This window comes from Drosophila obscura, unplaced genomic scaffold (assembly GCF_018151105.1).
Source record: "Drosophila obscura isolate BZ-5 IFL unplaced genomic scaffold, ASM1815110v1 contig_14, whole genome shotgun sequence".
NCBI lineage: Eukaryota > Metazoa > Arthropoda > Insecta > Diptera > Drosophilidae > Drosophila > Drosophila obscura.
In genome coordinates this window covers 2,386,825-2,413,556 of record NW_024542724.1, presented here as the reverse complement: position 1 = coordinate 2,413,556, position 26,732 = coordinate 2,386,825, and the positions used below count along the sequence as shown (strand labels likewise).

Sequence of the window (26,732 nt, the reverse complement as noted above, 5' to 3'; positions counted from 1 at the left end):
TGAAAGTTTACTGACCGGAAATGGCATGCAATTTTATCAATGGCGAAAGGCAGATATTGGTACGCCGTTTTTCCCCTTCTTCTTCGTACATTTTCTGTCAGCTATTTTTGGACTTCTGTTTCTTGTTTTTATTTATTTTGTGATTCCTGTTGCACACTCCTTGGGGAGGGGGCGACATGGGTCGGTCAGGGGTTCAGAAGTTTTTTTTTCCTGCTGACAATGCACGCCATTTTGAAGCCCCCAATGGCTGCGAGTAATTAAAGTTTAAATGTACAGAGAACAACTTTTGCAAATTGCATAAGAACTGAAATGCTACGGTGGAAAGTGGTACGTACAATAAAATGGCAGCGAGAAAAGTAGGCGTGGCATTTACTGGCAGCCGCTGGCTTTGTCATAATTTTGGCCAAATTACCAGCCAACTTAGCAAAGATGAGACAATGGGAGGCCGGAACCCTCTGGGGCAAGCTTTGGGCATTTTGCAATTAAGAACTTTTCACAGAATATACAAGACTGTAACAACTGCAACTCGGGGAACAAGTCTGGTAATGTTGGCAAATTGTACAAAAAGTGATTTACAAGCTGTACGAAAAGTTGCCGTAGCGCTTTTATTATTTTGCATAACCATTCGTGGAGCATAGTAGTACTTTTAGTGAAAAAGGAAAAACAATTGTACAAAATATTGCACTTTAACCATTTATTATCGATCAATTGGAATAAATTTAATGATTTTTGCTCATCTACTTTTATTCTTTAATAATAATTCATTAATTAATAATTATTTGCTTTATTTATTTATCTACGTGCAGTCTTTCCGTGCACTTTGGACTCTTAAAGTACGCTTCATATCTTCATTGCAGACAAAGACTTTTCTTCTCACATTAGTTTTTTTTGTTTAATATTAGAAGTGCATCAACGTCAACTTTTGGTTCTTGGCAGCTCCTACTGGACAGAGACTCATGTTTTAGTTAACCACCAGCAACAATTACTTGCCTTAGAAGTGGTTCAATGTAAGTTGGGTGGCTCTTGGAAGTCGTTATTTGAAAACTTTGGAGTATCTTTTGTAGCCCTATGCCTTTTGGATAAAATTCCACCCTGAAATCCTGTGTACCCTTTGCAAACATTCTGAAAACGTAGTGCAGCTGCTCTCAAAACAGTTGCTTATAAATCAATTTCAAATGCTTGTTGATTTTCATTTCAGTTTTCTGGCTGTGCAGAATGAAAAATGTATGGGAAATGAATTTATGATCTTTCATCGACAAATTAATCGAAGCTTATATTAACCAGCGATTTGTCTCGCTCAAGCGATGGATTATCATAGCCGAATCGATCCTGATTTTTCCGCATAAACTTCTCCCACTTGAGCCATATCCCCCTTGACAGAAGATGAATTCACTAACAAAGTGAATTCATTTGATACCACAATCTGCCAGACACACTCAAATGGTCAACCGCAGAACGACCAAAAATGCTGTGCAACATTTTGCAAATGCACTTGGCCGGGTCGGGTAATTAGGAGACCGCAGACAATTCCACTTTGTAGTACATTGTTGCTCGCATTTTCTGGAGCTGACGGCAGCAGAAAATTGAATCTGTTTCCCGGACACTGGCAATCGCCTTTCGATTTCTGGGCAAGGCCATCGAGAAGGATGGCCCCCAGCCAAAGATAATTAATAATTTCCGCACCAATTAAGGCGGACCAAGAGGCAAAGCCAAGGCAATCTTGGCTTTCTCTACGGTTAGCAGAAAGGCAACACCGAAGAGGGGCGGGGGGGATTGTGGCAGTGAAGCATGGGATGAAGCCGAAGCCACACCCACACCCAACCGCACATTGCATGTGGCGGGAATTGCAATTGCTTTGGCTCATGGCTCATGGCCATCACCATCAGCTCCTCCTCATCCTCTGGCTGTGGCTTCTATTCCATTCAACCGCAAGGGGAATTTCCAATTTCCAGAATGACTCCTCTATGGCCTATACAGATTGGGGCAGTGTTATACATATTTATTTAATGTTAACCTTCCATCGCCTGTTGTCAAACGTCATTGTTAATTCAAAAGTTAAACTTTGGAAAAAAAGTCAAGCACGCTAAATTACTTCTAAAATTTTTCAGGGCTGGGAAAGAGGTACCAGAGGCAATAAGTCTAAAGAAGGAAATGAGAAACCGTTTCGTTAAAATTATGTGAATAATTATCATGAAAGAATTGAATAGAACCTCTACTGTCGGATTAATTAGGAATGGTAAAGCATCAGTTTGAGGAACCCATCTCATAGACCAATAAAATTAAGAAAAATTTAATTTAAATAAATAAAAATAAAAAAGTAATAATTTGGAATACAATTTCTTCATAAATAAATAAAAGATTTATGATTGGGCTAGACGGAATTTTGTTTGTCGAAAATGAAAACCAATTCGTATTCCATTTCCTTTAGTATCCCGCTATAGAGGTGTTATCTAGAAAATATGCGTAGGTGACTGACAAAGGACTCTCCCCCTAAGAATGTTTTCCCCATACTTTGAAGAGAAGACAATGAACTGCTTAGAGAACTCGGAACCAGTAAAGACTGCTAATCCCAATGAAATTTCTAATCCAATTGAAGCACTCACTGAGCCCGCACAAATCAACTTCGTGATCCCTGAGTTTCCACCAACATCAGCAAAAGAATTAGCCCCAGTTCATGGGAAATGTGCAGACGTTGGCAGCTGGCATGCCCCCTTTTCGACCTGCCGTCCCTGCCCACAGAATGCCTAAAAGCCAGCTCCAAAGTGGGAGACTCAACCGAAGGAAGCTCAATGAAAAATTGGTAATGCGAAAAAAATGTGAATTAACTTGCTTGCCATTCAACGAGGCGTTAAATCCTTTACAGGGAGCAGACACGAGATGGGAGAGGGAAAAAGGGGGAGAGCAACTACCCTGGTGGGGCTGCCACTTTTCAGTATTTTGCAATTCCTCACTTTTTTCGAATTTCTATTCTTGATACCCTCGTAGACATTTGTCTTACATTTGCTATAAGAAAAACAAGAATTTTGAGGTGACTAACTTGAAGGGTATTCAAATTTCGATACACCAAAGTTAGCTTTCAAGCGTTTTTTTCTGTGGTTATGTTTTCCATTGTTCCCTCTCACACTTCACCCACAAGTTCTGTTCGGCTGTCCCAAGGTATATCAAAAAGTGCATGATGCGGCCTCTAGTTGGCATACAAAAATGTTGTCAGTTTCATGCTTGGGTGATTGAATATTTACTACGAGCAGATGACGCAACACAACGGGGGGCCCATCCTTGCATCCTGAAGAATAAACACTCTCTTTGCTGCCATTGCTCCGAAGTTTGTTTCTTGACGCACAAGCGACAAGTGAAAAAGAGAATCCCCGAGAATGCAAAAACAAAATTTATCCCGATCGCTCCGGCTGTGGCACGGCTGAGAATCGACACCGAGTCTCGGGACCGAGAATGCAAAAACAAAATATACAGTGTGCGTGGCACTGCCTTACCTTATATTTAATATACCTTTTGGTCTCCTTGTTCCCCTCCCTTAGCCAACCCCTTCACCTCTTGCTCTCTTTGCTCTTTCCACTCAAGTGCCGCAATTTACTTAGAAGCTGTCGCCGGCTGCTGTTTTGTGTGCTTCTTCCTTTTCCTCTGCCTGCTGTTGCTGTTTTTTTGCCACGGCTTGCTTTACATTTGTTTCGCTGTCGAACGAGCGGAACGACAACCGAAAAGAGACAAAGAATGGAGACAAACTTACTGTAAACGGCGATGCCAGACTCCAAAATATGACCTCATTCCTTTGCACTCACAAGACCCGGACCCGGACCCGGGCCCGAACCATCCATCGGAATGACTGCGCCTTGTATTACGCATACAACTGAAACTTTACAGCACAATAAGAGGAGAAAGAGAGTGAAGAAGGGTAACAGCGGAATTGCAGTGGTGAAGTTTTGATACCCCTTAGTAATTGGATACAAGGGTTTATGGGTTTAAAGATGGTGTATGTAACATCTACTTATAACATCTACTTATAACCGTATTAACACCCTGATGATGAAACATAGAACATGCAGAGTTTGTATAAAATATGGCAGAATGCATCTATTCCCTCCAAAAACTAAGAAAATCCACATTTGACATATGTATGTATATGGAATATTTTAAATCTGGAGCATAGGAACATTTTAACAACCAGAAAACAGGAAAGAATGATTAATTCACTCTGCTTTCTATATTAAATTTTAATCCAAATCTATCGAAAAGACAGTTTAAGAGATCTCTCGTACCTATCTACCAAAAATCGGCCCAAACGTATAATTATATAAGTCTCAAAAGTAAGGGAAATATAATTCCCTGTGGCGATATTTTCATTTATCTTTCTATCATTGCAGAATTTTTGGGAAAGTCTTTCTATGGTCTGATTAATATGTTTCAATGGGGAAATGCTCTCAGGTAGTCAGTCATCTACCTTATTATCTGTTATCTATGTACATATGATCTGGTTTATTCATGTTATCTGCACTATACATATAAAATATCGTTCTCTACTTATTTCTTACTTATTTCATTAGTATTCTATCTATTTATCAAAAGAATAGTGTTGACTCACAGCTTTTCACTGGTTTAATTCACGCTAGATACTTTTCTAGAAATAAATTCAGAATAGAAGGTATCTAAAAGTTGGAAATGAACTTTTTGTTTACTAGTTTGCTAGCCAGCGCAATGAAATTTCAAGTGGTCAAGGATGGTAGCATTGGGGAGGTACTGTGTACATTGGGGGAGATCTCTGGGGGCCTGGGAACAGTGCTAGTTGTGGTCTATTAAAGCGCAGGCTTGGCCCAAAACCACTCCCCATGGCGTGATGGCAATCAAATTGAAAAATAAAAACTCTCTTTGCGTGCAGCCACTGGAAAAGAGTAACAACAACTAAAACGACACAAACACAAACAAAACAACGAAATGAAAAAACTAGAAAAGAAATAGTAGAAAAATAGAAGAAACGAAAGAAAAAGTGGACCCAGGAATGACCGCTTCTATTGCGTGCACTGCATTTCGCCATTTGACGTGCGAATTGCGATAAACTTAACCCCACCATTCAAGGGGATTTCATTCGTGTTTGGCCTAGACTCTAGAGAGAGTTGGTGTGGGCGGTGATGACAGCGCCCTTAGGGAATTGATCTGGCAATACTCGTACAAAAGAATAGTCGTACAATTGGATTTGGTATTGAAACTTTGGGAGCGGAAATCTAAAAGCATAGCAAAACGAGTTCTACTACGAGTATCTGTTGAAATTTAGTTTTAGCTAATTGTTTTCTTTTTGGCATTTGGCATTTAAAAGCAAACCAATACGATAATTGACAAAATTCAGTAATTGCTTTTGTTGGTAGGTTTCCTAATTCATTTGATAAAGATGGGAAGAGCTGCCTCTAAAAGTTTTTAGGGTACATAAAGTACATACATTTTGAAGTCGATTGCACGAAAATTTAAGTCTCTTTATCCCACATTGTGTCAAATGTACCTCATGTAGGTACTAACAGTCTTCTTTTACATAATTAAAAACTAAATTGGTTAGTTTGCCCTAATAATTGCTGTCTATTTCTGTTCATATTTGTGTATAAATATAACCAATTTAAGGTCACATTTATTTAGGATCTCAAACAATAGTTTTTTGTTGCTCAAGTGTCCCATTGCTTTAAAGGAACAGAAACATATGGTACTAGAAACTCAATTATGCATTTATCTACTTTAAAATGTTTTGAAACTTTTCCTATGCAAGCACACGTGCCCAACCCATTCAGTCCTTAGAAACAGACAACAAAAACCACTCATACGTATTCCTACCACACACACGTATATTCGTCCTTGGGCTGTCATAAATAAAAACTTAATTTCCCACTTTTTCCACTTAGTCATCCGAAAATGCTTCGTTTTCTCATTCATTCCGCTCGGGACTCGGGTCCGAGAAATCGCAGAAATGGGTTAAGGGGTTGTTGGGCTTTTAAGACGTCACTAGATGTTGCCACTTAATCAAAGGCATTCGTTGTAACCCCAACCCACACCCCATTTCTTGACAATTTTGGTACCCATCTTCCAATCGTAGTCGTCTGACATTTCTTATGCAAGCGGGTCAAAGTCAGGGCCCCTTCTGTAGCTTCTGTAGCCCTATATCCTAGGGCCCCCTTTCCTAGGGCCCCTTCTGTAGTCCACTTTTCTAGTGCTACTCCTCTCTACTTGTGTCCCTATGTGTACGTAGTACGTACACACATTCCCTTTGCTGACGTAATAAAACCATAATAAAAGGCTAAAGCGCGTAACAGGCCCGCATTGTGCCCCTTTCAAGGACAATGGAACGCCACACAGAAGTGTGGAAGCTTGCCCCAAAAATTGGATGCAAAGAAATGGCAAGAACAGACGAGGAGAGGACAGAAAAAAGGAGGGACAGAAGAGTAATGGAACAAAGCAGAAGACAAGGCAGGGAAGAACACCAACGAGGGAGGAGGAGGAAAGAAGAGCTTTCTCTTTTTGGCGACAATTTGGCATCTTTCGCTGCGGCACTTCGCCTTCAGTCTGACACAATTGAAATGGGGCCAAGTTATGAAATCAGCTCTCATCATTTGGGAAAGAAATGAGAGGAAAAAAAAAATGTATAGAAATGGGTTTTCAATGCAAGGGATTATGTAATTATTGATAGATCCAATAATTTTTGCCGGCACATTCTACTACATTTATAAACCTTTTTTTCCCTCAGTGTAATGCAGTCTGAAAAGAGACTCAAGCAGGACCAGCAGGATGCATTTTTATTAAAAGCTTCGAGAAGGCTGCACAAACAGACAACAATCTCCTTTAATATTCATCACCTTCACCGCCAGCGCAATCCAAATTGGTTTATTAATTAATTTCTTGAGCGTGTGCCACAGATTGAAGGTTTTTTTTACCACCCTCCAACCGAACTCCAGCCCGCTGTTTACCTCTGCTTTAATGTTGTTTGCACACATTTTGTGATGAAATTTTATTACACACAGCTCATTAGGACTAATGATGCTTGTTGGCCGTCAGCCCTGATTCCAGATCAGGCAACACAGAAAAAAAAGAGAGAAAAGCACAGAAAACTTGAGACGAGCTCTAGGATGGGGATGAGGAATGGGCTTGGGATGGGCTACGGATAGACAGCCTTCCAACTGCAGTGACGATAATGAAGGGGCTGTGCCGTTTGGCCTTGTGTGTGGCTGTGTGTGCTGCGAAGGATGTTCTCTCAGCCTTCTTCCGTGTTTTTGGGATGGCTGTCTGGTGTGTTGCCTTTGCACTTAATTATATTTGTATGCCCAGACGATGAGAACGACAACGAGCCATGATGAGGGCGGCATCTGAGGCCAAATGGCCAAATTGAACGTGAATTTTACTGATTGACTTCGAGAGAGCTACTCAGTAGAGGCCCCTCTGCCACTATTAAGGTTAGCTCTGGGCTAAAAATTGGATTGGCTTTACCAAGCAAGGGAATAATGCAGTGAAAAATCCACCCTTTTTAGAAGAAGAAGGAGAAAAGCAGAAAGAATGGCGTGAAAAGTTTATTTATTGCACTTCGGCTTGAAGTAATAACACATAAGTTTTGAAGTAGATGTTGTTGGTCGTGCACTTAAACGTAGAAACTAATAGAAACTCAAGAATAAAGTTTATTAAGTCGAAAACTTGAATGCTGTTCAACAGATTTTAGTATGAAAACTTTCTGGAAAAAAAATCATTTTCGAATGAAGCCTCAAGGGACTAGTTGTATTATCCACCCAATAGAGATGATGGAGGCAGTAAATAATCGTAGTATAAGGATTGGACATTTATACCCAGTAAGGGAGCTGTTATTTAAAAGATGTTTAATTGTATTCAATAAATAAAGAAGGAGTACAGATATTTATTTATCTCTTTCCACCACTAGCCCTCTGCCAGGGAGAATCAGGGAGAATGTTTAGTATTGTAAATACTACCCAAAGTACAGTCTCAGTTTGGTTATTTTAAACCGTCTACTGAATTGTGCCAACTAATGGAAGAACTCCTATTATTCTTTGCAATTATCCCTTGAATCCTTCCCTTTAAAGGTTAAGCCTGCTGGCTCCCATCAAAAACTGTAGCCTACTTAACAGGCGTTGCTCAATTAGTGGCTCCTTTATTTGCGTGTCGGTCGTCGTCCGCTGGATTTGGTTTTATTTGTTATGTTGCCACCGTGTTGCATAGATACAAACGTATAATGAATACATACATACAAATGTACGTATATATCTTGTCGTTCTGTTTATCTGTTGCAAAGCGAGAATGGAAGAAAAAGACAAACAAGCCAAATGACACGTACCCATAAATCCCCAGCGTTTTATTGGGAAAGCGCTAAGCTTTAGGGCCACCCACCCACAGAATGCCAGTACAGGTGTGTGTTCAGGTGTGCCTCAGTGTGTGTGTGTACATCTGTCATTTGTGTGATTTGTTTTAGCGATGCAAACACACACGGAAGTGGCAGGACGCTATTCAGGTATAACGACAGAAAGCAAACAGGAAAAACATAAAAAATGCCAACAAAAATTTACTTTGTTAATTTACGCACAAGTATTTGCATAAATCATAAAAATACAAAAAGCAAAAAAACGCTAAACATACAATCCTATAATAAAGAAATTTCAACAATGGGGTTTTTCGGAGAAGGTTACTTTTACGATTTTTCTGATATCTGTCTTATATTATTCCATTGTATATCTCGAATGTAAAAACCTTTACTGTTTTTTTTTTTGTAAGTTACTGGCGCTACGTTACGGAACTCTGTGTTAAAAAAAGGTTAAAAAAATACCGTTAGCCAAAATTGGGCTCTTTTAGATGGTTTACAGTTAACAGTTTACAGTGTGGTATAAACTTTTATAAAGATAATAATATGTATAGAAAAATATAACTTCAAAAATACCGAAAAAATGTACTTTTCTGATTTTAATAGGTTTTCAGATCAAAGTTGATGTCTAAGTCGACATTAACATTAAAAACAAATAACAAAATTATATGGAAATTTGTTTTTATTGAATTAAAAATATTTTTGGCAGACACGACATGTATGTATGATTTAACTAGAAATGTATTTTTGTATTACTTAAACCAAAATTGGACAAAATTGGACACGCGCTGCATGGCCCAATGTCTGCCGATGAGTGTCCGACCCCCCGTTAAGTGGGGAGCGTGATTCCAGCCATAATGACCGCAAAGTGGAGCAAATTTGACAAATGTGTATTCATCGCAGTGCAGCAATGAAAATGTCAACACGAGCTGGTGTGCTGTACCGCATGAATGGGACGTACGACCTCATCAGAGTACTATTATCCGAGGCTCATAATTCTCAACCTACATATGTACATATGTATGTACAACCAGAGACTCTATCATCATCCACCTGCAGTAGAGTCCCATCACAGGGTCCCTCGTATCCACTCAAACGGCTCCACAAAACTATCTCCATCATGTGGCGCAGCAGCCTTGTTAAATATTTAGAATACCACTGGAGAAGCGGGTCAGGATAATCCCCCAATGATGACTCCCCCCACTGGACGACAGGTGCCGGCCAATGATAGTTTTATAGTTTTTTTTTTCAGTTTGCTTTTTATTTCTTATTTTTGTTGCTCTATTTTCCTCTGCGCTTTATAGAGCCATACACAATTCACTTAACTCTTTAAAATGGGGGGCCATAAAATACTAGAAAATAAACGAAGCAAAAAAGTACAAAAAAAAAGGAAACTTGTATTCTTTAAAGCTAGAAAAAAAAAACAATGAAATGGAAAAGCAATTTTCCATTATTATTTTCCGTTTTATTTCCCTTAAATACATATACATACGCAACGCTTGTCTTTTATAGCATATTTTTAATTTTTTGTTAATCCTTTTAATGTGTGTTTCCACATTTGTGGAAATATTTCTAATTGTTTTCTATAATTCTTTGATATTTATAAATATTTTTTCTTTGGTTTTTATTGGTTTTAATTTGTTATTTAAATTATTTATGGACTTTTTTGGTTTGGTTGGCTGCACATTTTATCAAAATATATATTTCTGTGTGCACAAAAGTTTTACAATCAATTTGCTGCCTAAATTAATATAATTATTGTTTTATTTTCTTGCATTTCCATATTCGTTCTCTATGCAAGCAATTTTCCAGTCTCATTTACTTAGTTTTTTCTTTCCATTTGCTTATATTATGGGGGGGACACATTCTTTGTTTTAGATAGAGTTACACGCAAATAACCGAACCCACAAATCGGTTCAAGGGCCTACTACATACCATCTGGAAAAGTCATTAACTAAATTGAAAAGCATATGAAAAGCTGGCCCCTCGGCGACGGAGTAGGGAGATTCTACCTGGTTGGAACAACACAATGGGCACCAACCCCACCCAAAGACGTAGGGTAAACCCAGTAGGAGAGTTCGTTGAACCAAAACCAAAAAGGAAGAAAAGAGCTGAAAAAATGTCATTGCATGGCAGGCCGGAGACAATGCTAAGAGTTAGAGGAAGAGAATCCAGAGTTAGGGGAATGGAATCAAAAGCTAGGGAAAGGGAATACCAAAACTCCGAGGAATAGAATGGGGCACAACCCCCACCCAAATACCACCCATTGCTAATGACAACCAAGAAATCAGTGGGCGGATACGCTGCCAGTGGGTGTGTACAAGTAAAACCTGTCTGCACCGACTAGACATCGCACCCAATTTCAGCCAAATCAATCATAATTCGTTTGCATAGAAGAGTGAGATGGAAGGAGTGGGTCTCTCGGATTTTGTTCATACAACACACCCACTCTAAAAGGAAACCTGAGAAATTAGTCAAACATTTGGAATGCACTGGAAAAAAAGGTTTTTATTTCGAGTGTAACGAATACAAAGAAAAAAAAGAAACTTTTAACAGTTTCCCATACCGGGAATTGAACCCGGGCCTCCCGGGTGAGAGCCGGGTATCCTAACCACTAGACAATATGTGACTTGAATTCTCTTGGGTTAAATTCAATTTTCACTTCCATGAAGACCGTTTTCTTGTTTCAAGATTTTGTTTTGTTAAATGCATCCAGAAAAATGTATCCGAAAATGTGCCAAAACCAATAAAAAAATATATACAAATTCAAAACTTTAAACCCGTTTTTTTAGGAATGCCAATATTTCGCTTAATTCCATGTTTCTATTGTCGACAAATGCTTCCAAAAACCAATTCTAGTGTCTTCTGAAACTTTACTAACAGCCTGCAAAATATTCTAGATTATTTTCCAGCTCTTAGGATGTTTCCATTCATTTTAAAGTAAGTACCAAGAATGCTTTCCATTTCTGAAATTTTCTCGGTAGCCAGAATAATGCTGGTACGAAAGCCAATTTATGCTTTGACTGTAGTCTATAATTGCTATTAGCCTTTGAAGACTCTTAAAATTTTTGAACCCCTCAGAAATTGTGGCTTTAATGATATTTCTGAGTAAAATGTGCTAAATGGCTATCAAATTGTATTTGTATTTTCTACAAATAAAGTATACGCATTTGACTCGTACCTAAAACAAAAGCTTTTGCAGTGAAACGTTTAAAGCGGTGGCACACGTGCAGCAACACCATAATAAATGTAGAAAAAGCATAAATATTTCAAAATTATCTTTAAAATGCTGAACTTTTTAGTACAAATGTAAAAGAAGTTTCATATAGTCATTCTTTATTGAAAAGTTGTGGAAATGCAGTTTCAATTCCAAAACTAAAAAAGGTTGAAAAAATAGCAATACTTTTTTAATCACGGAACCTCCAAAATATCTGAGCAATATACTATTTTTCGACTGGTGTAGCTTAACATTTTTATTGTCTGTGTAATTTTCGAATTTGCATGTCAAAGGCATATTGCAGCAATGAGAGAAAATGTTTTTTAATTGATGCACAGAAATAACAACTACTACCAATGGAAAAAAACCAACAAACCCCGACAACAAGTGGTCATGACAACATCACCAAATGCATTTTTGTGTTGCCATAGTGAAAGTCAGCCAAGTGGGAGAACCAACGAACGAACGAACGAACTGAACAAACGCCCCCCAAAAGGGAAAGAACCCAACCCAAATGGAGATCCCTGGAGCTTGTGTCTCCATAAACAATCTCTAGGCGGGCGGAAGGAATCGAAATGAAAACTCGAGGGCGTTGCCTGGATGCCAGGACCCTTGTTCTGGTTCTGGTCGTGTGCAGGGGCGTTGCATGTACATGACACGAACATGCAATTAAAGTGGAATATTTTTATAACCAACTACCACATACATATACAAGAAATATATCCCTTATATATATGTATATATGGACATGAATATATTTTACTTTAATTTTTCTGAAATTACTCTACTGACAACTGAAAGTGAAGGCAAAATAAAAACCACACAGGATGTAACTCCTTCAGCCTCCGTAGAACATACGCATGGACAGCTCTCCCATGGCTATGGGTCCCCTTAAGTGTGGCTGGATGACCACAGAGCAGACAGCTGTCGGTTGGACCGGACATATGGCTAGAGGCAAAAAGAGCAGCGCTCTACAGAAATGCAGAAACAAAAGAAAATTAGAGCAAAAAGCAACGAAAGGAAGAAAAAGTAAAGAAACGAAAAGAACACAGGTAAGAGATACATTTGTAGATGGCTTTCTTCGAAGCGAAGTTCAGTGAAGTGCTTATTTTAAATATGTTTAAATAAAATAATATACATAGGTAAGTTCTGGGCAAAAATATTTATTGAAGTGGCAGAGAAAATTATTGTAAGAATTGGAAAATATCTAATAAAAATACCAACGAATATCGTATCAAGGGATATATGTATTTAAATGTTTTACTAGTAGTATAGAGATTTTAGCAGCCTCTAGCGTTTATTAGAACAGTCATCCAAACCCAAACAACAACAAATGAGAATACAAAGTAAAGGATATTCACCATAGCCTCAACCATTTACTCTACACTATACACACACGCATAAAAGGACACACACTCTACTCAGTATCGGATGTACACAGGTCGGATACATAATGAACCATGGAAGAATAAACAAGTTGTGTATCTGTTAGTATCTGTATGTGTGTGTCTCCTGGTGGCAGGTGCAGTTCCAAATGTTAATGCCAAGTGCCATCAAATTAAACATTTTCCCTCCACACCAAACACAAAGCACGCTTCATACACACCCATGGAAAATGTAGCATACATCAGAGGGAGAGGGAGGAAACAGCTCCCTCAAAAGTATGCAGCATGTTTTTTTCGTGCTACGGAAATGAGCAACAGCAAAAAGACGGAAAAGGGGGGAAATGTGGGAAAATGCAAAGGAAAATCCAAAGAATGAAAATGTATGTTGCTCCAGCTGTCAGTGCAGTGAAGTCTGCATTGAAAATCCATTTATAGTTGCATTATGTTATCTTCAGTCATTTACCAAGCGTCTGCTTTACTGTCTTTCTGTCTGTCTGTCTGTCTCTCTGCATGTCTGAATACCGCTGCAAAAGTGCATGTCAAACGAAGGCTCAATGACATTGTCTTTCAAGCTCTTTCTCGTTAGCTCTTTGCCTGTCCAAGAATAGATTTTGTATATGTCAACCATATTTGTACCACTTGATTTTATGTGGAGCTTTCAGATGATTGCTGAGGGGTCAACAAGTACAATAATTAATAATTAATGCATTACTTAAGAAGGGGTTTAATTATTTAACCAGAAGTGTCAGTCTAACCGATATTCAAAAAAGAGTGTTGGAAACAATTCGTAAGGGGAAATACATGAATTATTAAACGTAGTCTAGTCAAGGATTAAGGTTTGGAGAAAGTTGTAAGTTTTGTCAGAAAACTTTTGAGTAAAGCACTTTGCAATGACTGTACTAAAAATTGGCAGAAATTGACGTTAGAGTATAGGGCTATAATTCAGGCACATGAAGCTCGACCAAAACGTTACGATTATTTATTTAATATGTATGTCAGGACACGCTATTGCTCCGAGAAACAAAATACATTTTATATGTTGTACGACTCCATTAGTAAAAAAAAGTATAGTGTATAACTGATTTTAATTCTTTGATTAAACTAAGGACAGATACATAACTAAGCTAGATACAAGTATTTCGTGGAAGATGCAGAAAGAAATTTAATCTTTAGAAAATAATAATGAATCAAACATTTGAATTTGTAACCATTGAATTTTACAACATTTTCTACCAAAACTATAGAATTTTGCAATAAATGAAATACTTTTAGTGGAAAAAACTACCAAATAAAAATTCTCAAATAGTCTTTTATATTCAAAGATTTTGAGTAACATTTTTATGTGAGTTAGGAACAAAAGTTAACCAAAAATAGAATCGCATTTTATTTCCTCTCTATTTTTTTAAGTTAAAAAGTTTTTGGTAAACTTTTGCCAAATCACAAAAGAAGTTTTCTTTCGAACAAAAGTTTACAGCAGATATGCTTTGATGTACTTTAATATACTTTAAAATTTCAATTTAATTTATTGAAATGATTTTTTTAGGGATTAAAACGTTAAAGACAAATGATTAATGAAAGAAGGAACATACATGGGTCAAAGAGGTAAAAGTCCCTCAATTAATCAAAAACAATTTACAATTCAAAAGCTGAATGATGAAGGGCAAGAAAATTGATTTAGAATGTCTGTTTAACAGACGGAAAGAAACAGAAAGAAAAAAAAAACTAATCACACTCTGAGTGAAGCAACTGCCACACCTTGGACATCGAACACCTCCTCTACAGCTATTTCCTGCACTCAATTCTCGCGCTAACAATCCATTCATCCATCCGTCTCACATCACACCATGCCCCACCATCAGGCCACACCATTACTAGTGCCACATCCCACATAACACCCCCACCAGTGTGTGTTAGCCAGTTAAAAATGGACTTTCCATTTGGCTTTCTGCCTCGACTGTCAGTTTCAATAATGGAAATGGGAGGATCACAAGGAGTCCTCCTGATGTGCGTCCTCGTTATGGCAAGCACTAGTCAAAGCAAACCCTGATATCCATCCAACCATTCGTTGAACTTTTCCACTGAATGACAGCTGTAGGAACAGGAACAGGAACAGAAATAGGAGCTCAGTCCCCTATTCAATCTCACATTTGACGTATTTCCTAGCTGGTATAGTAGGTACTTCTATCGGTTTTTCGACTTGTATTTCATTAATTATTCAGTTTTGTCAGCATATTTAATGGGTCTCTCGCTCTCTCTGTCTGTCTGTGAGTCAGTCATCAAAATCAAGTTTAGAGCCATAACAATTACCATTGGCGGGGGCACAAGGGGGCAAGGGGGTTGCCCCTTCTAGCTCATACTCGTATCTGTCGTATCTCTCGTGTCTATTGTCGAGTTTTGTCACTGCATTTGAATTTAAATCGAATGAAAACATTTGCGTAACAATTTGGCAACATGCAGCAGCATCAGCAGTCTGCTTCCCTTGGGGCGAGGCACAGCGCCAATGGTGGAATGGTTCTGTCTCTCTTGTACAGATGATACCAGGATATACGAGTGGATATACAGATACTCCTGCTCACGTACTCGTACAATACGTAATCACCCCAACGCCTTTGCTTATACATTTTGTGGAAAATGAAAATCAATATCTGTGTGGAGCTGCTCCCCCTTTGTGACCTGTCCTCCAACTGCTTCACTCACACATAACACACACACACAGCAGATGACGCGAACCCTTGGCTGCATTTGCAGCACATGCTGTTGCATATTTTATAAATTCAACTGCAAAGTCATTCAATGAAGACAAAGGATAAGCAGATATTGTTAGGCATATATGACGAGCAAAACTGTTACACTAATTCAGTATAAAAACACCCCCAAACCATTATTGAACTGCCACCGTGCTTGACGGTTTGCCGCACAGTACTTGGGGACTGTATAGTAGCATCTCTAGTCCAATACCAGGAGTGTCTGACTTAAAACGATTAATTTTTTGTCGTCAAACCAACTTAAAGTCACCGTCAAGCACAATGGCGGTTCAAAAAAAAATAGTTAAATGATTCACCAACAAAACAAGACTAAGATCTTAAGCATAAAACAGAAGACAAGATACAGACCGTGTAGGTGAGAGTACTGACGAGCAGTGTATGAAGTAGGTAGGTGCTATAGAGTGGGGATAATGCAGTTTCTATCTAACGATGTCGCAAAAATGGGAGGGTTTAAATGGAATTCCAATAGGAAAAATACAGAAACAGAAAACGGAAACGGAAAATATCCAAAAGAAATGCGATTATCAGGCCACAGCACCTGGTACCCCATTTACAACTTATAATTTCAAAGACGAGAAGATTCCACACTGAACGGAAGTTCATAATGATTCTTAACAAAAATCGAAGATAAAAAAGTTAATCATTGTAGAATATCATAACAGCTAAGAACTAATAGAATAACCATCCTACGATTAAAATGAACTAACCATTTTCAACAGCTACACAGCTAAATGGTAAATTCCATTCAAGTTTAGATCACGTTTCCGTAGTTTCTTTGAGAGAGAAATTCAAACAAACTAATATAATTTTCAATTGGCAATCGAGGGGCCAGGCCAGAATTTCTTATACATCAAATATGCATTCAATTTAAACTCAAACAAAGAGGAACCAAAGCACCCCAACAGGCCATAGGCCGTGCAAAAAAGGCAATTACATTTCGGTTCATGAAACCACATCGCATCCAATGGCAATTTCCTGCTACTCCGCCGATAGGGGGGCCCATAATTGATTTCAATTGGTTATGACTTTGGATAATTATTTGGAGATTAATTGATTTCCTGGATCCACCAAGAACCAAGGGGACGACGACTATGTTTATGACTATGACTACAATCTAAAGGACCAAACAGAAACCATGCGAGGAACTGTTTAACACCACAGCACACTCCTTTATACGAGGTGTGCTCCTCTCATTTCATTTAAGTGCTGCTAGAGTTGGAGCTGATGCTTTGGAGCGAACTATTGGACGATGTCTTCCTTAGGGTCTCGCCTGCCAGACTGCATAGATTCTGTACGAGCACCGAGGACGAGGACATCGATGAACGGTTGGCGAGTGGGGACGAACATTTGGCCGGATTGGAGTTAGAGCTGAGTGTTAGATTATTGTGTGGGTGATGCCGCAGCGGTTGCGGCGATGTCGGATTGCTGAGGCCGGATTCATGGATGGGCGACAGTGTGGGCGATCGAGTGCGCAGGAAATGCTTCCTCCTTTGCCTTCGATAGACATTCCCCAGGCTATAGGGCAACTGTCGACTGTTGGGTGTCAAGTGTTGCTGCTGCTGCTGCTGCGGCGAATGATGATGATTACTGCTGACAAACCCCAGAGATTCGGCCAGCTCTGCCAACTCCTGACTGGCCTGCGGCATCTTGCGTCGCGTGGGTGGCGGCAGTGCCGGTGGCAGGGTGAGTGTATAGGTTGTCACACTATCATCTCGGATCACGGATGTCGGCAACAGCATTAGCTCCTTCTTGGAGCCACTGGAGGGACTGGTGCTGGTGCTCACCGATTCGCTGCTGCTCTCTGCTGAGCTCCGACTTGGCGAACTTCCGGGTAGCGTTGTTGTCGTGGAGGCTGCGTAGCCACGTCCTGCCGCCTGCAGTTGCAATGGACGTATCTGATTCTGTTTGATAGTGCCCCCCCCGCCATGATGCTGATGATGCTCCTTGGCTGCCACGCCATGGGCCCCACCATGATGGCGACACCGGGGCCTTCGATAGCGTCCCAGAAGGCGCAGCATGTGCCGCAATCGAGAGCTGCGCGGCGGCGTCGTTGTCGTTGTCTTCATGGGCAGTTCCACCTCCGGATGATCCATGCCCCCGTTCAGAGTTCGTATAAATTGTATGGGCAGCTCCTGGGCATTCAGCTTGGCCGCCGCTTCTGCATTCTCGCGCTCTCTGAAGGTCAGAGCCGCCAGGAGATCATTGGGTACATCGGGACTGTCGGGGACACTGGCACAGCAGTTCCATTTCCTGCGCCAACGCTGATGCTTGGAGATGTTCCCTGCCGCCCCAGTTGCCGATGCGGAGGAAACACCCGCTTGACTGGACAGAGTCCGGGTGCTACTGCTTCCCCCAGCACTGCTGGGAGCGCCTGCTGCAGCTCCCTCGCGTCGCAGGCGAAAGGTGCAGAGTGTGCACTGTTCCGTGTACTGCAGATACGTGGCTGGACGCTGGGGTCGTGGCTCACCAGAGATCAGTGTCCCCTTGGCGACACTCACGCGACGCTGCAGGGAGCTGGCGGCAAAGCTCGAGCAGCAATGGAAGCTGCTCAGAGAGTCCTGCAGAGGAGGAGGATGGTGACTGGCACTGGTGCGCTCCTCCAGCAGGGAGCACAGATAGATGGCCTGCCGCGACTGATGGAACTCCCTGGAGCTGGCACAGCAATGCATCCGCATCGATTGCTCCGTTTGGCCCGTGCAGAGTGCCGCCTCCTGTTGCTGGTGCTGGTTGGGATGTGGCGCCTTGGAGAAACAGTAGAGCTGCTGACCACCTGGCATCGATTTGGACGGATTGTGGGGCTCTGGGAGGGTGGCTGAAAAGTGAACTGTTCCATTTTTTCCCACTTCCACGGCTGTACCGTGCTCCAGCAGCTGTTTGGCTTTGGCCTCCTGCGCCTGACGATGATTCCTGATGTACTCGTAGGTCGTGAGTCCCAAAAACGAGATGTATATGTGGAAAAAGCACAGATGGAGAAGTAATCCTGCACTGACGGCTGCCAAGAGTCCCAGGACTCCCAGGAGCAGCAGGAATATAGTTTCATTTACGCCTATTCCCCCCACTACGGGTGTGATGGTCTGATTCGTGGTCAAATTAATGGCTGGCTGAGATGTGGCTGAAGCCTCAATCAAAGCCGTAAAATTCTCCAAGAGTGTGGGCCACGTTGAAATGCTGGTAATGTTTTCCATTTGCTCATCCATCTGTTGGGGCTCATCCTCCTCGGGGGGCTGCTCCAACAGCATCATGGTGCCATTTCCAAGACTTAGAGTGAGATTTATGTAGTCCCCGGGCTCCATTTGGTGTCCGGCATCCGTATCGCTGATGGAACGACACCAGTAGAAGCTCAGCCACTCCGGTTGCATGTAGTAGAAGGCGATTTGGGCAATCACCGCGGCCACAATCACCAGGGTGGCCACAACCGCACTGACGACGCACATCAGGAAGGCCACATAGTTCCTCGATCCGATGCAATGATTCAACCACTTGCAGTGATGGTCGAACTTTCCCACACACTTGTTGCACACCGAACAGTGCTTGGTGCGGCTCGAGGAGGTGCGTATGTTGCACAAATGACACCGTCCGTTCTCAATCACGTGTCCGTGCTTGGTGCGATCGAACTCTGGGACAATGCGATCGTTGCGATGCACACGCCGCAGCTCCTTGTCTGCCGGATCCGTCAGCAGGGCCGTCAAATGTGAGGCAATGTGCACGAGATACAGTCCAGTGATGAGGCCATATAGCGGGCCCTGTAGCGGCGCATGAAATGCGGGGATCAACACCCAATAGCTGGCCAAACCGAAGAGCAGCAGGACCAACCATCCAAATAGTTGCAACGGATGCAATGGCAGCTGCAGTCCATGGAGGCGTCTACCGCGTCGATGCTGCACATCCGCAATGTTGTTCTGGTAGCTAACCAACTGGGACAATCGACAAAGGGAGTATCCTTTATTACTCGTATGGGTTTGGGCACTATTGGCTTTTGTCGGCTGTTGGTGGTGCACCTCCACGGATGGTGCCAGAACTATGGATGTATCTCTGGCAGATGATTGCTTCAGTGCTTCCCCGTTGCTGGCTTCCGTGAGGCTGGCAGTGCTGATGGTTATTATGTGATCCTCCGTCCTAACACCGTTTGCTCCACCGATTGAACCTCCTAGCGTGGGTCCAATGTTTCCCTTCGCTTTGGACATTTTGTTGATGGAACCCACGTTGATGATAATGATGAGTATGAAAATGATGAGTGGATGATGAACGGGGTTCGATGACAATGGAACATTACAGTTTGATGCAGTTAGCCACTCCCACAGCGGATGATGCAGACCCAAAAAAGTATTTTTTTTTCTCTGGAGCCTGTTCTTTTTTTGCAGTGTCCGTTAATTTGTGGAATCCGTTATTCAAAATAGTCTTTTGTTATTCGTTTTCTTCAAATGTTCTTTATTTTTTTCATGTTTTGATTTTCGTTGTTTCTATCTCTCCTTTGTTTTATTTTTTCTCCTTCTCTCAGAGTCCGTTGTTCTATTACCCCTTCTCTCAGAGTCCGTTGTTGTTTTTTCCTCTTTCCGAGTGACCGCTGTGGCTATCTTTATTCCACTCAGTGACGTCTGTTTCTCGCTCTCTCTCAGACTGAGTTGTTTCTGCTTTCCCTTTTGTTGTGCTGCTTGTTCAAATTATGCTTCACTTGTTGTTGCTTTCGTCAAACGGTTATGGTTGTTTTTATTAGCCGACTCTCCTGTTTTACTCTCCTTTTTTTGTTTTTTTTTTTGTTGTTGTTATTGGATATTGAGAATTGATGGCGACTTTAACGGTGCATACGTGAGCGTATTTAGCGGGTTTGTGTTGTGCGGAACGGAGGGAGGGGGGGTGGTGGTTACACAGGGAGCAGTGGTTTGTCGCCACCCCCGTTTGTACGGGATTCCTGCTCTATGATTTCTTTCGGCCCTTTTAGCGTTTGCGTTTTTCTATTTGTTTGACTCCCACTCACACACACACAGTCGCGCGCGCACATATAGAAGCACACACACACAGACACACTGTAGCACGCACACACGCAGAAACGGGTGCCGCGCGTCACACAACAAAAGCGTTCTTTCCGTTTATACCGTTAAACGGAACGTCTACAGAGGTGCAAATAAGCCGCAAAAACGAACCGACTTCGGCCATGGACGCGAGACAATTGAGAGCAGAAGCAACGCCAAAGCTTGAGCGAAAGTCTCGCTCTCTCTTCGAATTGAAAGCCTCGTCGCCAGTCAGTTTATTGAAAGCCAAAGCTTTCACAATTGAAAGCGGCTTCTCTTCTTCATCACGGGGGTGGTAGCAGGCAAGGTATATTATTGCAAGGTAAAGCATTACAAAATGAGCGCTCTCCAGATATTTCTTTTGAGCTTTGTTCTTTGCAGGAAAGTCACTAGACTTTAATTTTAAATCTTACGAATCTGTCCCCTAACTAACACAAAATAATAATAAATTTAACAGACAACTTTCATGAGAACACTCTCTAGAAATGTCTAACCTTTTATTAATAGACCCAGGGGTGTTAGTAGCCAACATGGGAGCGTAAGCCAAAGAGAGCATCAGCAAACGCCATCACAGCTGTGTGAAGTTTTGCCGGTAGTCGTTTTCGGCTTAAAATGATACAAGGGAAGAGGTGGGGAATAGTTGGCCCAGCACGCACTGGGTGGGTGGGGCGAGTTGGTGTGGGGGTGGGTGGTTCGGAATGGTGATGCTTTGTGGCTGTTTTGAGGGGATGGTTCGTACAGATATGAGCGTGATCTCTTTAAAGCAGAGATGGACACGCCGTGGCTCTTTCAGCTCCCGCGGCTCTTTCCATTATGCTTTGTGGGAGGCGTCAGCAAGTCGTCCTAGACGGTAGTCGATCGCCTTCAGCTATTCGTGAAACTATACAAAAACAATGCCACTGAAATTTGGCGTCAAGGAGGCGGGAAAAAGGCTTCGAAGCCGCGATCTCGAGATTGCAACAACACATCATGTGTCTTGGGCTACGCACAGGAAAATCACAGCAACAACAAGCGACGGTGGTGGTTTTTTTTTTTGTCTGGCTGCGCAGTGGCTCTTTCCCGTTACATCTCGTGCCCACCGCTGCTTTAAAGTTATGTTTTTTATGTTATTTTAATTGTTGCAGAATAGTATTACTTTTTATCAACTAAAAATTAGTAGCAGTGGGTTAGTACCACCAGCTATGGGATATACTATTGGGCTTCTTCTAAAGGTTTAATTTTCACAAAAGACTATACGGCGTTAAATCTCATTGGCATGACTTTGGCATCAAATCTAATGGCGATTTTCTGACATTTAGGTTTTAAAGTGTCAGCCGTGTATACTCCCTCGATAATCGCGTTGACAGTCACCCTTCTTGGGTGGGCAAGTGTATTTCCTTACCTTGAGGATGGAAGAGCATCTTTCAATCTGAATCTTTGCAATTATTAGCTCGTTAAGCCTCACGCTCTCATCTCTAGCAGCTCTTATCGTTACAGGATGTAACTATTATATAACGGTAAATGGGACACCGACAGGCACACTAGAGATTGGCACGCACCTTTTGGTATTTCTTTTAGATTCTTTTCCCTGTTTTTTTATGTTTTTTGTTTTGTTTTTGGGATGCCACCGCAGCATCATTTTTTATTTATGGCATCGACAGTTCGCGTGAGAGCTTGCCATGTGGGGGTAAAAGCCAGTAGCCAGTAGCCAGGAGCCAGGGTGTTAGATGAAATGGAAAGCACACTCGAGAGCGTATTTGGAGCACGTGCTTGGTGCAAGTACTACGTTTTCACCACTTGGTGTGATTTTATTTACATGAGCGAAAGAGAAAGCCAATATGTATATGTGGGTGCAAACGAAACAAAAAGAAGACAAAAGTTTAAAGAACTATTCAAGGTATATTCAAGATAAGGTAGGGCAGTTACGCACTTGGATTACTCGAAGCGGCTGTACAAGAATGAAGTTCTCATAAGCGAACAGAACTCATTCGTTACGAATGACCCAAAGATACCATTTCCCACGAATGTGATTCTTTCTTTAAAATTGCGTAAATGTATCCAATATTATAGGAAATAGCGTATGTGAATGTCCTATCCTACCATGTAATTGATAGATATGTTTGGGTGCGTGCAAAAAATAGGCGTATCTTTGCCATTGCCTTACCTTCTATTTAATTTTGCTTGGTTATGGCAATACAGACATGCTGACGCCTGTTTGCCTGACCGATTGGGTAAATATTTATGCCTGGGATGCCAAACAATCTGATGGGATGCTTAGAATGCAGGAAACGAGGTCACCCCCCAGAGAGACACAGAGATGGAAGTGGAAACCGAATCACGGATTTATGTAAGCCGCAGACAGACAGATGGTGTAAGCATTGGCGTCTTTGTGCTCTTTGGAGCGCAACTAATGATTGGTCTGGGATTTTTACGGACATCGTAAAATCGAAATACAAATTACCAAAACAAACCGACAAATTACAATGTGTGTGTGGTGTGTGGGTTCGTGTATCTCTGAAACGTTTTAGTTTGTTGATTTTGCATATGATAAGTAGAGGGAATTAGGGGAAACGCATGATATCCGCCGCCACAGTGCACAGTGGATACAAGCATATAATATTTGCCATATCCTCAGCCATAGTCAATCCGGTTGAGTAGCACACAATTTATGAGCAATATTGAATGGAATTTTGTTTGTGAATAAATTGAATTTTCTATAGTTTCCGGTTCACAGTTATTGCCTCTAGGCAACGATAACCAAACAGGACAAAGACGAATACCGCCCCCGCCCCACACTGCACTGTCGCTCTCTCTCTCTCTGTGTTCACAAAGGTAGCTGTAACAAGAAAAGCTTTGATAAGCAGAGACCCGACCATAACCACTTCCATTGAACAGTAAAATATGAGCAGAAAAGGAACAACAACAACAACAGGGGAGGGGCAAACGTCAAGAAAATAAGGCAAGCTTTGACGGGGTAGAATCTGTGGATACCCTTGAACATCATACTACTTCAATAGCTCTCGATTCTCTGGACACCGGCGCACCGGCTAGAGTGCAATAACGAAAGTCACGTCGTTTGTGGATGTAGATGGATTTTTAATTTCTCTTTTTAGACTGCTTTAAAACTCAAAAGCCTGCCCACCCTTTAAGATCCATTGTTTCTATGAAAGCTGATGGTGTTGTAGTCCTCCGATTAGTATACATATGTATAATTTGGCATTATAAAATATATGAAATATAAATAATCTTCCGTTTTTTTTGCAAAGAATACTCGCAGCTTGTTTATAGACCAAATTATTACTATATCATTTACAAAATTTCGCTGAGACAGTTACAATAAAAACCAGTAAATTAATTTGACAACTTATGATATACTCAGTATAAGGATCAAGCAAACGATAGAGACAGACAAGCATTTTAGTAGGCAATTCGTTTAGTTTTCAAAGTGGATCGGCACTCGGATAATTTTGAAACCCCATTTGAAAATAATTTTCTTTAGCACATACAAAACGAATATAAAATAAATATTAGATAGGGAAGGGGAACGAAACCAAAGCGCGGCATCATGATCGATATACTCTCCATGCCGCGCCGCAACAACGTGTCGGGCAATGCGGCACTCCTCAAGATGATCAGCAATAAGACGGGTCTGCCGATCAACAGTCTGCCGGGATGGGAGCTCATTCCGCTCAACTGTAAGCTGCCGATGCTCAAGTGTCCCGGTAATCAAGTGATATTTTCCAAGAACAAAATTGGACAATCGGTGAGTGATTATCAAGAGATTTATTAGTCTCTAATTAATTAATTTCGCGTTTATTTGATAGTTCAAAAGCGACAAACAGGAGTTTGATACATCGGTGACTGGGGCGGCCATACCTGAATACAATCCCTTGCATGATTCGAATCTGAGGACCTTCTACTCCAACGAACGAAATCTGAAGCGTTTGAGGGAGAACGGCGAGATCACCCAAACGAATGATGTGATATGCAATCTGAAGGACTTTAACCAGCATCGCCAGGAGCTGCACAAGTCTCAGCTGTACTATATTCTGCATGCCTACAAGCGTCGCGAGGCAGAGCAATATGATCGCCTGCTGATAGCCAATGCCGAGGCGATCACCAAGCGCGATCATCTCAATCTGGCGGCCCGTCATCAGTGCTACGAGGAGGTGGTGGCCAGAAAGATGCGCCTGGACATGGAGAAGCACGAACGCATGGTGCACTTGTACAACATTACGCTGGAGAAGATGAAGCGGCTGGAGAACCTGGCCTCCATGCAGAACCTGCTCTTGGAGCATCGCAAGATGCTGACCAATATGCGGGTGCAGGCGCACATCACCCTGTGCCACGATCTGCAGAGGAAGTACCTCATCAGGCAGAAGAAACTGTTCCAATTCAAGAAGGATCGCTTCAACAAGAACATGCGTCTGCTGCAGAAGCAGCGAATGATGAAGAACAACGAGGGACAGATACAGTCTTGGACGAAGCGTCTAGACGAGCGGATTGCCAACCAGCAACGCCTTCACTTCCTGCTCAAGGAAGTTGAGTTGGAGCGTGGGATGTTCATTGAGCGGCACAAGGCGAGATACGACTTGAAATGGAAGCAGATCCAGGATGAGATCAAGGAGCGTACCCGCCAGACGGTGCTGAGCCGCCAGCCAAAGCGACGCAAGCGCAAGAAGAAGCCCAAGCGTGTGCAGCCATCGTTCTGCGAGGAGTACCAGACAACCTTTGATGGCCTGATGGACAGCGAGCTCTGCTATGCCCTCAATGCAGCCATTGCCATGGAGGGCCATTCGCCGCTAACCTTTGCCCCAGACGATCCCATCTACAAGGCGGCCCAGTACATCCTCAACTATATACTGACGGGCTTCACTGAAGATCTCAGCGAGGATGAATGCGCGCTAAAAATATTGATTTCGCGCATTCGCGACTTCCTCTGCGATGCCAAGAAATATGTAAACTATGTAAGTTTTTAGAGGTTTTGCCACAGACTTAGACTTTCCATGATATGAAATCTCATTTTCCTCGCAGAAAGCATCCCAAATCATTAACTTTGCCAGGGATCACAATGCCATGGACGTGGGGCAAGCGGTGGCCAAGCCCTCCAGCATTCCGCAAAAGAACTCCCGTGCCTCGCACGTCTCCTTCAGCGGTGTGGCCAGCACCATTGGCGTGGGCAGCTACGAGATCCATCCGTTTGTAGATGTACGTCCCTGCTCGGAGCGTCGGCCCACGCCGGCTGGATCCCTCGCCTCGCTGGTGGTCAGCCAGATTGGCGAGCAGATGATCCAGGACAAGGTCCGTTTGCCGCACATGAATCGCAACGAGATCGTCTTCATCGAACACTATCTGGTGAAGTTTAAGCGTGAGCTGCTGGTTGGCCTCGACAAGACGGTCTTTGCGGCCATTCAGTGTCACTTTGAGAATCGCATGATGGATGTGAGGGAGGAGCTGCTCGATCTGGACCGCGACTATCTGTTCCAACAAATAGCCCGCGGCATTCTCAGCTATGCGGCCAATCCGCTCAACTATCAGTCGATAATCAAACTGGCCGTTAGCGTGATGTCCAGTGAGGTCATTACGGATCTGCAACAGACCATACTCAAGCCAGGCGTCGATCCCCGCGGCCTCAATCATCCTTGCAGCTGCGGCACAGAGCGGGAGCGGGACCAATTTGCCCTCTGCACGACATAGGAGAGCACCTCAATGGCCATAGGTCTATGTTTTTGGTAAAACGTATCTGTATAAATTGCCTGTGTTTAGTTAATATTGAAAGACTGACTTACTGACTGCATTGCATGAACCGCGTGAAACGACAAAGACCCACATCAGACCCACGAACCCGGGGTATAAAATATTTGTATGTATTGGCCGAATCGATGTGCCTTGTTTAAATTGCTTGTGATATATATATGTGAAGCACTCACCTCAACACGTTATAGCTGCTTGAATCTAATAAATATGTGCACTACACAAAATAAAAACTTAATATAAACATGGCATGCAACAGCTGGTCTGCAGCGTGACCGA

The 26,732-nt window shown here is 42.1% G+C and overlaps 3 protein-coding genes and 1 non-coding gene across 4 annotated transcripts in view; 1 reads left to right on the top strand and 3 right to left on the bottom strand.

Annotated features, from left to right (window-relative positions):
- The window catches only part of LOC111077319 (tRNA-dihydrouridine(16/17) synthase [NAD(P)(+)]-like), a 30,706-nt gene extending 3,974 nt beyond the window's left edge, over positions 1-26,732 (bottom strand). The window contains exon 1 of the mRNA XM_022371542.2: positions 26,630-26,732. The gene's annotated coding sequence lies outside the window, so the exon portion shown is untranslated. The remainder of the gene's footprint in view (positions 1-26,629) is intronic.
- Trnae-cuc lies at positions 10,902-10,973 on the bottom strand. The gene has a single exon. It is a non-coding gene; the product is annotated as a tRNA-Glu (tRNA).
- On the bottom strand, positions 14,273-21,356 carry LOC111077317. Its single transcript, XM_022371540.2, has one exon. The coding sequence runs from the start codon at positions 19,893-19,895 to the stop codon at positions 16,911-16,913; it is 2,985 nt and encodes a 994-aa protein (XP_022227232.2). The 5' UTR covers positions 19,896-21,356; the 3' UTR covers positions 14,273-16,910.
- Positions 24,124-26,700, top strand: LOC111077318. Its single transcript, XM_022371541.2, has 3 exons — positions 24,124-24,462; positions 24,524-25,666; positions 25,734-26,700. The coding sequence occupies exons 1-3, from the start codon at positions 24,265-24,267 to the stop codon at positions 26,394-26,396; spliced, it is 2,004 nt and encodes a 667-aa protein (XP_022227233.2). The 5' UTR covers positions 24,124-24,264; the 3' UTR covers positions 26,397-26,700.

Bases quoted from the DNA above. Each gene is read 5' to 3' on its own strand.
- LOC111077317 (XM_022371540.2), bottom strand. From the start codon at position 19,895: ATGTCCAAAGCGAAGGGAAACATTGGACCCACGCTAGGAGGTTCAATC.
- LOC111077318 (XM_022371541.2), top strand. From the start codon at position 24,265: ATGATCGATATACTCTCCATGCCGCGCCGCAACAACGTGTCGGGCAAT. The intron at 24,463-24,523 runs GTGAGTGATTAT...TTTATTTGATAG, and splicing joins AGAACAAAATTGGACAATCG to TTCAAAAGCGACAAACAGGA. The intron at 25,667-25,733 runs GTAAGTTTTTAG...TTTTCCTCGCAG, and splicing joins CCAAGAAATATGTAAACTAT to AAAGCATCCCAAATCATTAA.